Here is a 14211-nt window from a genome sequence, read left to right on the forward strand (position 1 = left end):
TGCTTCCATATTTTATTTTTTCAACATTGTTAGTGATCATCAGATAAATGTGTACATCACTAATGTCAAGCTGTGTAATTGAGCTTGAAATTTTCGTTTTTCTATTTTTAACAGGACTATCTAAGAGAGGGAATGTTGATGAAGTTGTGCCGCAAAGATATGCAAGAGAGAATGTTCTTTTTGGTATGTAAATTTTATTTGTTGTTCAGTTGTTAAGAAATTAAGGTGGAATCAGCCAGCTTCATACACATGGTCGTGTTCTGTGGTCACTGGCGTAACTTGCTCTGCTTGGCTTCTCTTCTGAGCAGTCCTCTCCAGTCTCCACTGGAGCTAAATACCATTTTGAGAGGGCTGCAATCCATAGTCAACTCCCTTTATTGCGGACACCCTCAGGACCACGAGTTAGTGTCCTTAATAGCGAGAGTGCGTAATAGCGGGAACTTATTTCAGTCAAACGTCTGTAATTTATTTTTGCCGGGGATTTAGTGGCTGTCCGTATTATCGGGGTGACGGTAATGCGAGGTGTCCGCAATGCGAGAGTTGGCTTTGAGGGCCTATTTGCAAGAGGGGATATTTTATATTTATATATTTATTTATTTTACTACACCACAAGTACAATGTTAACAAAAAAAAAATAGAAAAAAATAGATATAACAATGGCGAGGAGACCTAAAGGAAACTATGAAGCTTATATTAATTAGGTCTCCTCAGTTATTATTTTACAAGATGAAATCAAAAAAGAAGATAAAAACACGACGACGGATAAAATTACAATTTCATACAATTACAATGTCAAATTTATTCTTGCTGGGGATTTAACTGCTGTCCTTCATTAACTTACAAAATTAATTAGGGTCAGCCATTAACTTACAAAATTAATTTGGTGTTTCCTTTTTAGCTTACTGATGTTTTGTTGTACACTACACCCATCGGTGGAAATCAGTACAAACTCAACAAAATGCTTCCTCTGCTTGGAATGCAGGTAAGTTATTTCTGTAATAAAACAGATTTAAAAAGTCCAGTCATGTCAATTGGAAGTCGGACTGTGCATGCATATAAAAAGTATTTGGGGAATTGTACTGAATCAAGTAATGTTTAAAACACGAGCAGCAGTGTTGTATCGGGATTTAAAACCACGAGGCGCAGCCGAGTGGTTTTAGACCCGATAAAACACGTGCTGCGAGATTTTTGAACGGCTTCAAAAACATTCCTGGAAAAGCGTGTGTCAGGAGAGTGCTTAACAACGATACTTTTGTGAACATGGGAAATTAGCATACGAGAAAAACATTAAACACTGCACACTAATAAGGAGGAGGTTTTATCGGGTTTTAAAACCGCTGCACGTGATGTTTTATCGACCATTTGATAGGTCAATGGGCTTATGAATTATTAATGCGTTTTGGAAGTTTATTAAATGTTTGTCAGACAATACTGAGAGCGATCAAAATAGAGCAAAATTCTCCGTGAAAATTCCCCTTTTAGTATTATGTGCCTGTTGATATTGGGAATCAAAGGGTTTAAAAAAAAAATGCTAAATACGGGTTTATTCCAGGGGAGTACTAGACTTCGAACAGTCCTTTGTTTTTCGCGCGTTTCTTCTCGCGGGAAACAATTTTCGCGCGCGCGCGCGTGGTTAACTCGCTTTACTAACCCTGAGTGTATATTGGCGTATAAGATTTTGCCTAGCGTGTCAAACACAACAACAACAACAACAACAACAACAACAACAATTTATTAACAAATTCAGATGATATAAGAGGCTTGTCCCGCAAATAGCCACAAAGCTAGTAGAAGCGGGACAAGACGAGCACGAGAACGTAATGGAAAAAAATTACAATAAATTACAAACATGCTGGAAACGGGAACGTAACTTTACATAATAACGCAGATTTAGATAAGGCTAGGGAAAACATGACGGAAACAAATTCGTCAGTGTTACAAAGAGGTTTGACAACTGAAAACCTTTTGCAAACATGGTTAAATTTGAAGTCGTTCTGCGCGTCAAGCCTGAAAATGCTACGCCACAAATTCAACCTGCTATCAAAGTAACTTATCTCAGATGATTAATTTTACACCAATTTATTGTTAATTCTTGTGTTCTGTATGAAAACCAGTAAAGACTAAGTTCCAAAATGTTATCTTAACTTTGCCTTGTAGGTGACAGTGCCAGACTCTCCAGACTTTGTAAATGAATTCAGTATTATCAGCACTACAAGATCATTCACCCTCACGGCAAGGTTAGCTCAGTCTACAAAATCTCCTATGTGCATCCATATATTTGTTGCAACTCCAGTAAGGAGAATTCAAATGAGACTTCCCTTCACCCTCATAAACCACTTACCTTCTGATATCAAAGGTGTTAGTAATCGTGGTTTGAAATCATGGAGCGGTATTTAGTTGACTGTTGAAAGTAATTTCGCGTTTGTTTTGGTGTTACGTTACTACAATTTGTGATTGGTTAGCAAAACTCGCGACATTTTCTCGACCAATGAGAAGCAAAACTAAAACCAGTCGTAACCTGTTCCGGCACGGATTTTCCCGCGCTTGGCGCCGGTTACTCATATTTGCTTTGAATTGTGATTGGTTCATTGCGCTGTTTGCGGCTGTTATGATTGGCTAGAGTAATTACTTTGGTTTTGGTTTTAGGACACTTATTTGAAAACCATTCTAGTTCAAATTAATCGTTTGTGCGCAATCACTAACAACCAAAGCGAGGATCGAAAAACGCCAATCACCATCAACCATGATGCTACTTATAAAATTATTGCAACACAGCTAGTCAACACATCGTCTGATGAAGACTAGCTGTATAGCGGTGGAAACGTCGCGATCCATAGCTATTTGACACAATCGTAAAGCAAACGATTAATTTTGAACTATCACCCCCACCCACCCCCCCCCCCCCAATAAACATGTAACTAAATCGTGATTTGCTGTCTTTGCAGCACTCCAGAAGAGAGGGATGATTGGCTTGAGGTATGTGTCAAGTAGCGGCATAGTTGATAGTTATTACAAGTGATGCTGTCTATGAAACTGCTCACGAGAAAAATTTCTTACCCCAGCAACTTCACAAAGTCACAAATGCCAGTCTTGGCATGTTTTTCAATTATTATTGTTTTCCTGCTTTGACCGATCCTATTTTAAAAACTATTTTCATTGGTTATATTTGTGGTGATTATTTTGCAGGCTTTGAATAAAGCGATAGATGTAGTTACAAAAAGGAAGATCACTTTTGTTAGCAAGACAAGAGACCCATCAGGATTGGTAAGAGATTGTTGTAAATCAGGAACATAAAGCGGTTTTCACTGATTGAGTGTCGCAAAACCAAAACCAAAGTTATTACTCCGGCAATTCACAACAGACGTAAACAGTGCAATGAACCAATCAGAATTCGAAGCAAATAAATGTAACCGGCGCCAAGCGCGGGAAAACGCGTGCGAGCGAGGCACGATTGGTTTTGGTTTGGCCTCCGATTGGTTGAGAAAATGGCGAATTTTAGCAACCAATCATATATCACAGTAAAGCAAAAGTAAAGCAAACACAAAATTACTCTTGACGCTGAATTCAAAAACAACTCTAAAGCGGCTTTTATTTGAGTGTCGTGAAACAAAAATCAAAGTAATTACTCCGCTCACTCTCAACAGACGTAAACAGCGCAATGAACCAGTCAGAACTTCAAGTAAATACATGTAACCGGCGCCAAGCGCGGGAAAACGCGTGCGACCAGCTCACGATTGGTTTTAGTTATGTTTCTTATTGGCTGTCTGAGAAAGTGACGTGAAGTTTGATGATCCAATCACAGAGCGGAGTAAAATATAAACTAAAGCAAACGTGAAATTAGTTTCGATACACGGTTCTCAAGCTCATTAGTAATTCATCAAGAGAAAACAAAGAAAATCACTACCGTGACCGTGGTTTGGATATGTGATCCTAATTACCATAAAATTTTGCCAACTTTAGCCTTGAATTTCTCCAAGAATTATTGATCATTTGAGAAGCCATATCAAACACTCGAAAGTGTGTTTTATCAGATATCCAAACACCTCGAAGTCGTTTAAAAAAACTCGGCTGCGCCTCGTTTTTTCAACCTACTTCTCAGTGTTTGGATACCTGATGAAACACACTTTCGAGTGTTTGATATATTACTTGAAAGCAGCTCAAACAATGTTGTTCATTACTTCATTTATGCGCTCCTGTTTTTGTTTTTTCGTTTATTTGTTCCTTTCGCATCTATCCATCCCATACGGTCATTTGTGTTGGTTCATTCATGCGCTTTTGCAAGTACCAGCTCGCATTCATTTTTTTCAATATTTATTTAGCTGGAACAAGAGGCAGATGGGGTTAAGCTTGGTGAGAAGGCTCCTGTATGGATTCCAGATGCTCGTGTAACCATGTGCATGAGCTGTACCTCACCCTTCACTCTCACAAACAGAAGACATCACTGTCGAGCTTGCGGCAATGTGAGTATTAATAGCAAGTGTTATTGTAAGGGGAATTCCTGGATATGACCAATGGCATGCTATGAATGGTCCCTAATTAGTATCAGCTCATATACCACTACAAGGATCCGTTCCTTTTTCAGGAGGTGGGCTGGGGTGGTGAAATTATTTATTTATTTGTTTATTTATTTATCGAAGGATGGAGTCGTGAAATTCGTGTTGAAAGTTTTGAAGCTTAGTGATCAGATAGAGATTTGCCAGCCTTAGAAGGAACAAGTCAAGAAAGGCCTTGACAATGTTTTTTTTTTTTTTTTTTTTTTTTCACTTCAGGTCGTTTGTGGGTCGTGTTCGGACAGCACTGCCCCGTTGGCTTATCTAGACTATACCCAGGCCAGGGTCTGTGACAAGTGTTATGATTTGTTATTAAAAGGTGAGCTTCAACTAATCTTTTGCAATTTCTTACACCAGTCAAATACGCAGTCCCTGTAAATTGTTTCGATTAGCACCGCTCCCCTTTCGTGCAAAAAAAAGGGTGACTTAGTGAGCCATAAAAATAAAGTAAAATAAATAATAAAGAATTGAAAAATTGTCAAATACTTGTGAAATGTTCGTGGCTAGTCTGACGCGGCGTTTCGTCTCGGCCAAGAGACTCTTCCGAGACCTTTAGAATTTATAGGCAAACTCGTTGAGCATCACGCCCAAAGTCCCGTTCGCAAATTCAAGATGTTAGCAGTCTGGCCCTCTGTCGCAGAAGGATTCCCAACCGCACGTACACGAGTTGAAATTTATACAATAAAGAATTGAAAAATTGTCAAATCCTTCTGCGATAGAGGCCCAGAGCTACGAGGCCAGACGGGAGCAAGTCCGCGGATGATGAAGATAGTAATTCGCGGCAATGGGAATTTTAGGGGAACTTTTCACTGTACTGTTCACATTCTCACTGCCGCGAATTGGCATGTTTATCACTTATGGCTTGTACTCTGTGATTGGTTCGCAAAACTCGCGCCACTTACCAATCGTACCTCGCTCGCACGCGTTTTCCCGCGCTTGGCGCCTGTCACATGTATTTGCTTTGAATTCTGATTGGTTCATTGCGCTGTTTGCCTCAGTTATGATTGGCCAAAGTAATTACCTTGGTTTTGGTTTTACGAATGTACGAATCGCTCCACAACATGTAAATTTGGATATGTTGTCGGGACACAGTCATTAGGGAGCTTAAGCAACGACAAGGGCGACGACAACGACAACGCCGCAAACAATAGGTTTAATGAGCCAAAACAATCGGTCTGCACGTGCGTTTTACATTTTGGTACATTTCTTTGCCGTCCTCTGCAAAGCAACAACTTGAAATTACCACATTTAAGGTTTTGAGGAGAACGTGAATGCACGACGGTGAATTTTTCATTTTCTTTTTTAACTTGAACGCCACTCCTACCAATTTGGTTCGGGATAGTTCGCCGTTTCTGTAGAAGTTGAGCGGGTTGAAATAATCGCGAAGTAGCACATTTGAAATAAAGTTATATTTTCAGGTGACGTTTTCGTTGCCCTTGCCGCCTCCGCTCCCTAATTAAGTCTTACTGTGCTGCTTCCTTTGCAGAGTTTCACACAGATGAGATACACATTGATCACGAGGAACCAGTCAAGCTCCCCCCATTATTGGAAGAAGCAGACAATGCAGAGAAGCTTCTACGAAAACCGACCAAGTTTGAAATGATGCGTCGATTTAAGAGTAGAAAATCAAAGAGGAAATCGCAGATAATGCATCCAACTCACCTAACAGAGGTTAGCAGAGTTGTTTGTTATTTCAGTGTAGATGAAATCATTCAAATGAAAGCTACTGTGGAGTACTTTCCTGTGGTGCTGTTTATTTTGTTGTACAAGGTGCTTCTAACTTTTGAGTCTGTGGGTGAAATCGTCAGGTGTGACCATTCAATTGAAAGCTACTGAGCAGTACTTTCCTGTGGTGCTGTTTATTATGCTGAACAAGGTTGTTCTAACTTTTGAGTCTGTGGGTGAAATCCTTAAGTGTGACCATTCGAATGTAAGCTACTGAGCAGTACTTTCCTGTGGTGCTGTTTATTATGCTGTACAAGGCTGTTCTGACTTTTTAGTCTGTGGATGAAATCCTGAAGTGTGATCATTCAAATGAAAGCTACTGAGTAGTACTGTCCTGTGGTGCTGTTTGTTATGCTGTACAAGGTCGTTCTAACGTTGAGTCTGTGGATGAAATCCTTAAGTGTGATCATTCAAATGAAAGCTACTGATCAGTACTGGCCTGTGGTGCTGTTTGTTATGCTGTACAAGGTCGTTCTAACGTTGATTCTGTGGATGAAATCCTTAAGTGTGATCATTCAAATGAAAGCTACTGAGCAGTACTGTCCTGTGGTACTGTTTGTTATGCTGTACAAGGTGCTTCTAACTTTTGAGTCTGTGGGTGAAATCCTAAAGTGTGACCATTCAAATGAAAGCTACTGAGCAATACTTTCCTGTGGTGCTGTTTGTTATGCTGTACAAGGTCGTTCTAACGTTGAGTCTGTGGATGAAATCCTTAAGTTTGACCATTCAAATGAAAGCTACTGAGCAATACTTTCCTGTGGTGCTGTTTGTTATGCTGTACAAGGTGCTTCTAACTTTTGAGTCTGTGGGTGAAATCCTAAAGTGTGACCATTCAAATGAAAGCTGCTGAACAATACTTTCCTGTGGTGCTGTTTATTATACCGTACAGGGTGGTTCTAACTTTTCAGTCCGTGGATTAAATCCTCAAGTGTGACCATTCAAATGAAAGCTACTGAGTAGTACTTTCCTGAAGTGTACTTTCTTGTAGTACTATTTGTTATGCCGCAAATTTTGTTAGTCTTTGAAAATCACTGATGGAGAGATAGTAGTCCCGAAACGTCTGAACGTTTTGCAATATTCAGAGCACCCGACAGAAACTACTACTTCTTCAAAACTAAATTTATTGGAGCGGTTTTCGATTGCATTACAACGCTCTTTGATTGGTTAACAAAACTCGCGGCACTTTCTCAACCAATGAGAAGCAAAACCAAAACCAACCGTGGATTGCTCGCACGCGTTTTCCCGCGCTTGGCGCCAGTTACGTCTTTGCTTCGAATTCTGATTGGCTCGTTGTGTTGTTTACATCTGTTGCGATTGGCCAGAGAAATTCCTTTGGTTTTGGTTTTACGACACTCAATTGGAAACCGCTGTAATAGCGCGCTACATATTCTCAACCACACTACCATATAATAACATGGCGCCCACTTTCGTACGATGCTTAGAGTTTATTTGTTTCAGGTTGTGGCAAATCAGGAAGGAATTCAAATGAGTGGATATTTGAAGTGTAAGAAAGGAAGGCATGGATGGAAGAAGTCCTGGTTTGTACTCAAAGACAATGTACTTTATTCCTACAAAGCCAGTTCGGTAAGTCATAGATTCATGCATTATAAGACTGTTCACAGTCCCCTATTTTTCCGTGGGATTTTCGAGACTCGTACGGTTCGATCAAACTCTCGCCATCATTTTGTAAAGGCGAGCGCAACCTGGGGAGAGTATCTAAACTACCAAGGGGGGCCCTAGTCAGGGTACGTTGAGCGGAGGGAGGAGGAGCGATAACCCTGACTAGGGTCCCCCTTAGTAGTTTAGGCACTCTGCCCAGGTTGCGCTCGCCTTCACAAACTGATGGCGAGCGTTCGACCGAAGCGCACGAGTCTCAAAAATCCCACGGAAAAATAGGGACTGTGAACAGTCTAGCATTATAATTATCGTTCGCTGATTCAAGACTTTTCGCGTCAAAAAGAGCGTCAAAGTAGATACGACTTCTACATCTCGCAACGATTGTTGCAACCAAACCCTTGCGAGACATGTTCATTTCAGGACGTGTTAACACTAGGAATTTACTGACCAGGGCAACGAAGAACCGTCTGGAGCATATTTTCTCGTCCTTCCTGTCCCTTAGAATAGTTCTGTTAATTTTGGCTGAACGTTTTTGATCAGTTGTTAATCTTGTTCTTGTAGGACGTGGTGGCTCTGGAGACCCTGCCAGTTCTTAGTTACACGATCGAGGACCTAGGGAAGGTATGCATGTCTGTTATATTTTCTAATTAGTCTTCACAGTCGAACTTCCCGTAAGCGGACACCCGTGGGTCCAGAAAAAGTGTCCGCTTAAGAGAGGTGTCTGCTTATAGGAGGCTAAAAATGTATTGTTTGTATGTAGCTGAAAATTAGACCAAGTGTCCGCTTACGAGAGGTTTCCGCCTACGGGAGGTGTCCGTTAGCGGAGGTTAATTTTCTCTTGCTTTCGTATTACACCTCTGAGAATGACTTGACCTTCTCGAGTCTTACAGCGCTTGCCACAAGTTGTATGCTTCCCCGTGCTTGGTGCCTTTTACATGGTTTCCTGTGCGTTGCCGGCACCGGTTTGCGTTTTCATGTTTTTCCGCTCTTGTGGAACCAGTAACATGCTTTTCTGTACTTGAACCTGTTACCTGTTTTCCTGCGCTTGGTACCTACTCGATGATTTTTGCAACGTTTGGCTTCGGTTACATGTTTACGCGCTTTACACCTTTCTACATGTTTTCCTTTGTTGGACACCAGTTACATGTTTTCCCGCGCTTGGCACCGGTTATTGGTTTCCCACGCTTGACACCAGCCGCATGTTTTCCCGCGCTTGGCACCAGCTACGTCTTTTTACCCGCGCTTGGCACCAGTAACAGGTTTTCCCGCGCTTGACATCAGCAGGCCAGCCATATGTCTTTTCACGCTTGGCACCGGTTACATGTTTTCCCGCGCTTGGCACCAGCCCTGGCACCAGTTACAGGTGTTCGCGCGTTTCACACCCGGTACATGTTTTCCCGCGCTTGGCGCCAGTTTCAGGTCAATCCGCGCTTGACACCAGCTACATGTTTTCCCGCGCTGCCTTACCGAGCTTGACTCGACAAGTTACATGCTTTTCACTTGGCACTCGTTACACTCTTTCTTTTTCTTTTTTTTTAATTTGTTGTTGTTATTGTTCTTGTCCCACGACTTCTGCCTGATTCATAGCGTTATTTACGTTTGTTGTGTTCGGCTAGATGCGTTTCGTTACGGGTTGTATAATGATCAAAACCTTTGACAGATAATTTGAAGGTTTCTTAGCCAGAGGAGATTTTCGCGCGTTGGGGTGTTTTACTCGCTCTACTCTCCATGAGAAAAGGAAGAAACTATACTCGTAGCTTAGACGTTTCTTAAATAGGTTGTTTGCCTTATTTTATTCACAGGAAGGAGACGACTTTGTATTCCAGCTAAAACACCAAGGTGTACCGCCAATTGTTTTCAAGGCAGATAATGAAACTTCAGCAAAAAGGTAAGAGAGAAATTTTAACATATATGTAACTATGCCAGTTTTCGCGGCTAGCCCTTTTCACGGCTTCGGCTGCCGCCATCTTAGGGAGACTTGGAAACTTGCAAACTCGGTTAAGATTACAGCAAATGTATGCTTTTGTGGCAGACTTGTCACTCCTCTCGAATTTGTTCGATTTTGACAGCGAATTAACAAATCGACGGCAGTTTTCTATGGTCTATACTCTTATAGACCATAAAATGACGTCAAAAAATGTTCAAAACTCAAGTGGAACCACGAGCCGCAGGCGAGTGGTTTCACTGCCAAGTTTTGGACATTTTATGGCGTCATTTTATGGTCTATAAGAGTATATACCATAGAAAACTGCCGTCGATTTGTTTTTTGCAATAACATGGAAAAAGCACGAGCGGAATTGGCAATTTTTTTCGTTGAGAAAGCGCGCGCGTTACATCTGACGTCATTTTTATTGTCTGTACTCTTATAGACAATAACTACGAGCCAATCAGCGCGCGGGAATTTGGACAGTTATTGTAAAATTGGTCTTTGAAAACTGAGCTATTTACTTGACAGTTTGTGATGTAGTATAAACCACTCGGTATTTATCGAGTGTTCCAAGTTTTCGTTAGAAACTCCGCCATATAATATCTTTTGAAAAGCACCGCATAAACAGTACTATTGTATGTTTTTAGGTGGGTACAAGAATTGACCAAAGCGACAACAATGTGAGGCCCAGCCATCACGTCACGTGCCGCAGTAACGCTGTCGTGACAATGAGTCAGTCACGCAAACAAGAGAGTATGTCACGGGGATATGAACGGTGGAAAGCTTGTGAGTAAAGAACTTTAACGTCAGGATCACCGCATCCTTTAGCTTCCAGAGAATTTTGTCCTGGACAAACCTGAAATATAAGATGTTTTAGACTTATTTTACGATTACAAAATATGTTTTACAAATAACTTTATCATTTTAATCAGAAAAGGTATTAACGTGTACAGTTTATTTGCTATTATAAATGAGCGTCATGTATTCAGCTGTGGTACAAGTACCCTTTCCGGCAAATGTATGTAGGAACTGCACGAAAAGCTGAGCTTGTTTCTATGAAAATTATGAAATTTAGAAGGAATGCCATAAATTAAAATGGCTTAACAAAACAAGTGAAAGGAATACTTTGAAGAAGACACTTGAGCTTAAGGGTGAGCTTCTGAAAAATTGAGAGGTTTTTTATAGGGAAAAAAGATGCAGGTATTCAGTACAGCATTTTTCTCTATATAAATTAATCTAATTATCCATGCTTTGCAAACAGTGGTATATTAATGGCACCTTCAATAACTATTTTGAAGCTGTTTTGAGGTAGGCATTCGTTCACAAATGCGAATTTCTGTCCCTTCACCCTTTAACCCTAATATCCGAGAACAAATTTTCCTATCTTGTCCCCATACTTTTCTTATAAAAGTACTGGGGAGAAGTCATTAAAGTATGACGAAAATTCACCTTGGGTGATCAAATCCTTAGTTCCCATGACCTCAGGCCTTGAATCAGCATTGTTATTACAAGGAGAAAATTAATGCTGATCACTGTTAGGGCTTAAGGGTTCAAAACTTCTCAACTCCCAGAAACCAGGAAAACCCTTCGCAAGAACTACGCTAGAATAAAAGAAAAATCCGGTTCAAATAGACCCTTCTCCAAAATGGCGGCAACAGATTTGAATGAGTTAAAATTGAATTGAACAAAAAACTGATACCAGCACTGGAAAGAGCACCTTTACTTTAGTAACCTTGCAAAGTTTCAGCATATTAGGTGTTATATCAACTTAGGAAATGTAAGATGAAATTTGACAAATTTACAGACGTTTGTATGACTGGGGTATATGTCATACCCCCAGTCATACAAACGTCTGTAAATTTTTCATTTTTCAGCTTACGTTTTCTCAACTGATATTACACCTGATATGCTGAAACTTTGCAGGGTTACTAAAGTAAAAGTGCTCTTTCTAGTGCTGGTATACGTTTTTAACTTTAACTTATTTGAATTTTCAGTCGCCATTTTGGAGAAGGGTCTATTCCTCACTCCCCGGGCACGATACACGGTCAAATGCCCGGAAGGGTGAGGGTGGGGGGAAAGATGAAGGTTTAAATTGATCGGCGCATTACCTTTGGCTCTGTCTCAATTATTCAACGCAGTTCCTCCTGGAAAAGTGCTTGCGTCCACGATTCTGCTGATTCTGTGAATCAGTGGGCGCCAGTTTTATGCGTAGCTATGAGATTTTTTTGCTTCCGTCGAAGACTCGTTTATTCTTTTTTTTTCCCCACGGTCCAAATTGTTTAATATTTGATAAATTCACGAAATTATGTTGTACAGTAGATAAGTAATGCTAATTTTTATTGAGAAAAGAAATCCAGCCATGGACAAGAAGAATCTTGTAAATTTGATTATATGTTCTGGTTTAAAAATAACTGGAAGGCGGAGATAATTATTATAAATTGATGTTAAGGTTATTCTAGTAGAACATCGTTCGAGCTAATCCTTCTACATTGCTTTGTCGAAGAATCTAATACTTGGGATCAGGCGATCCGTAAGAGACCTACACGGTGATGGATATTTGCGTTTGTATTTCACAGGTAATTAAGTAGAGCGGTTTTCAGTTGAGTGTCGGAAGCAATTTTGCATTCACTTCTGTTCTGCATTACTACGCTCTGTGATTGGTTAACAAAACTCGCGCAACTTTCTCGACCAATGAGAAGCAGAACCAAAACCATCGCGAGTTGGTCGCACGCTTTTTCCCGCGCTTGGCGCCGGTTACATGTATTTGCTTGAAGGTCTGATTTGTCCATTGCGCTGTTTACGTCTGTTGTGATTGGCTTGAGTAATTACTTTGGTTTTGGTTTTACGGCACTCGATTGAAAACCGCCGTGAAGGGAATATTGACTTGTAATATTAACCTAAATTTGCCATCATCCTGGAGGTTGAAAAATTTTGTAGTCTGGGGGATAAAATCCTAAAGTGCAACATTCACTTGAAAACTGTTGAGCATTAGGTTCTGCTATTGCTGTTAAAATTTCAATACTTTTTAAAGTGATGTGTCTCTCTTTAGATACGGTACGGACACTTACCTGTCGTAGCCTCTTATTCTTGAATATACACCTTGAAAATATATATTTGGTAGAATTAATTTGCTGTTAGGTATTTACCGCCCAGTAAAGAATTTTTTCTTGATATCGAGTGAACTTTTTCAAAAGTAACTGGCGTCTTTTCTTGTCCTTTTTTTTAAACTATGAAATTTTAAACTAAACAGACCAAGCTTGTAAATAATTGCAGTTTGTCAACGTTAACTATTTCTGGAAAGTACGTGGTTACGCCCAATTTTCTCTGTAGATTCCGGTAGCCCTTGCCTGGATTACGTAGCAGGCATAATCAGGGAGGGCGAAATGGAGCGAGTAAAAGTGAGAGAAGAAAGGGGGGACTGAGGAGAGGTCCCAGCCCAAGAGAGGGAGAGAAGTGTCCAGTCCCCCATTTCTTCCCTCACTTCCCCCCCCCCTACCCCTCCCCGATTGCGCCTACTACGCAGGCTACCCTTGCTAAGATCTGCTTTTCCCGCATAGTCATAATCTGCACAGAAATACCGGTTTATTACTAGTCATCGTTCTTAACCTGATTGCTGAAGCAACGACAACGGTGACGGAAACAAAATCGTCAATCGTAAATTGGACTTATTTGTGCTACTTCGCGATTATTTCAACTCATTCAACTTGTACAAAACACGGCGAACTATCCATGAACCAAATTGGTAGGCGTGGCGTTCGAGTTAAGAAAGAGAATTCACCGTCGTGAGTTCACGTTCTCTACCAAGACCTTGAATTTGGTCGTTTCACGCTGTTGTTTTGCAGAGGATGGCAATGAAATGTACCAAAATTTAGAACGCACCTGCAGAGCTATTATTTTCCTCATCAAACCTATTGTTTTGTGGCGTTGTCGTTGCCGTTGCATTTATCGTCGCCAAGTTTTCAAATGTGAGCTACAAGGGTTAGAGACACAAACTATAAAGTGTAAAGGTTACGAAGCAATTGTTAGGAAGGAAGTAGCCGCCAATGAAATTTAGAGAATTTATTCACAAAATGCGTATCTTTTTCGTGACAGTCGAACATATTAGAGATTTAATATCAATCCAACATTTGAATGTATTATTAGGAAATATACTTATCAATAAAACTAATTTACTTTTGGTAATGTCTGGTCTCTCATCGAGTGAAACAAAGGAAGTATGAGCCCTTTCACTGGAATTGCCTGCCATTTTGTATTGGAGAAAACAATGCTATTTTTTGTTGTTTGTATAGGAATCCGGTAGCAAATAATTACGTGGAATACCCTCAGGACAGACTGCGTCAAGTTTTCGGTCGGGTATCTTTTTTTTTTCTTCATCGTAGTCACAAATTGTAA

The 14211-nt window shown here is 40.5% G+C and overlaps 2 protein-coding genes across 2 annotated transcripts in view; both read left to right on the forward strand.

The window, feature by feature from the left end:
* Positions 1 to 14001, forward strand: part of LOC146457367 (uncharacterized) — a 31869-nt gene extending 17868 nt beyond the window's left edge. The window contains exons 12-23 of the mRNA XM_085092070.1: positions 115 to 183; positions 899 to 982; positions 2158 to 2237; positions 2946 to 2976; positions 3187 to 3264; positions 4320 to 4460; positions 4770 to 4869; positions 6037 to 6221; positions 7734 to 7859; positions 8454 to 8513; positions 9695 to 9780; positions 10467 to 14001. Of these exons, the coding sequence (XP_084948196.1) occupies positions 115 to 183; positions 899 to 982; positions 2158 to 2237; positions 2946 to 2976; positions 3187 to 3264; positions 4320 to 4460; positions 4770 to 4869; positions 6037 to 6221; positions 7734 to 7859; positions 8454 to 8513; positions 9695 to 9780; positions 10467 to 10503 (1077 nt within the window). The 3' untranslated portion in view covers positions 10504 to 14001. The remainder of the gene's footprint in view (positions 1 to 114; positions 184 to 898; positions 983 to 2157; positions 2238 to 2945; positions 2977 to 3186; positions 3265 to 4319; positions 4461 to 4769; positions 4870 to 6036; positions 6222 to 7733; positions 7860 to 8453; positions 8514 to 9694; positions 9781 to 10466) is intronic.
* Positions 1 to 14211, forward strand: part of LOC146457362 (lactosylceramide 1,3-N-acetyl-beta-D-glucosaminyltransferase A-like) — a 134884-nt gene that overhangs the window by 69114 nt on the left and 51559 nt on the right. The gene's annotated exons all lie outside the window — the stretch shown is intronic.

The sequence above is a fragment of the Pavona decussata genome, unplaced genomic scaffold, assembly GCF_977016875.1.
Source record: "Pavona decussata unplaced genomic scaffold, jaPavDecu1.1 SCAFFOLD_244, whole genome shotgun sequence".
NCBI classification, from domain to species: domain Eukaryota; kingdom Metazoa; phylum Cnidaria; class Anthozoa; order Scleractinia; family Agariciidae; genus Pavona; species Pavona decussata.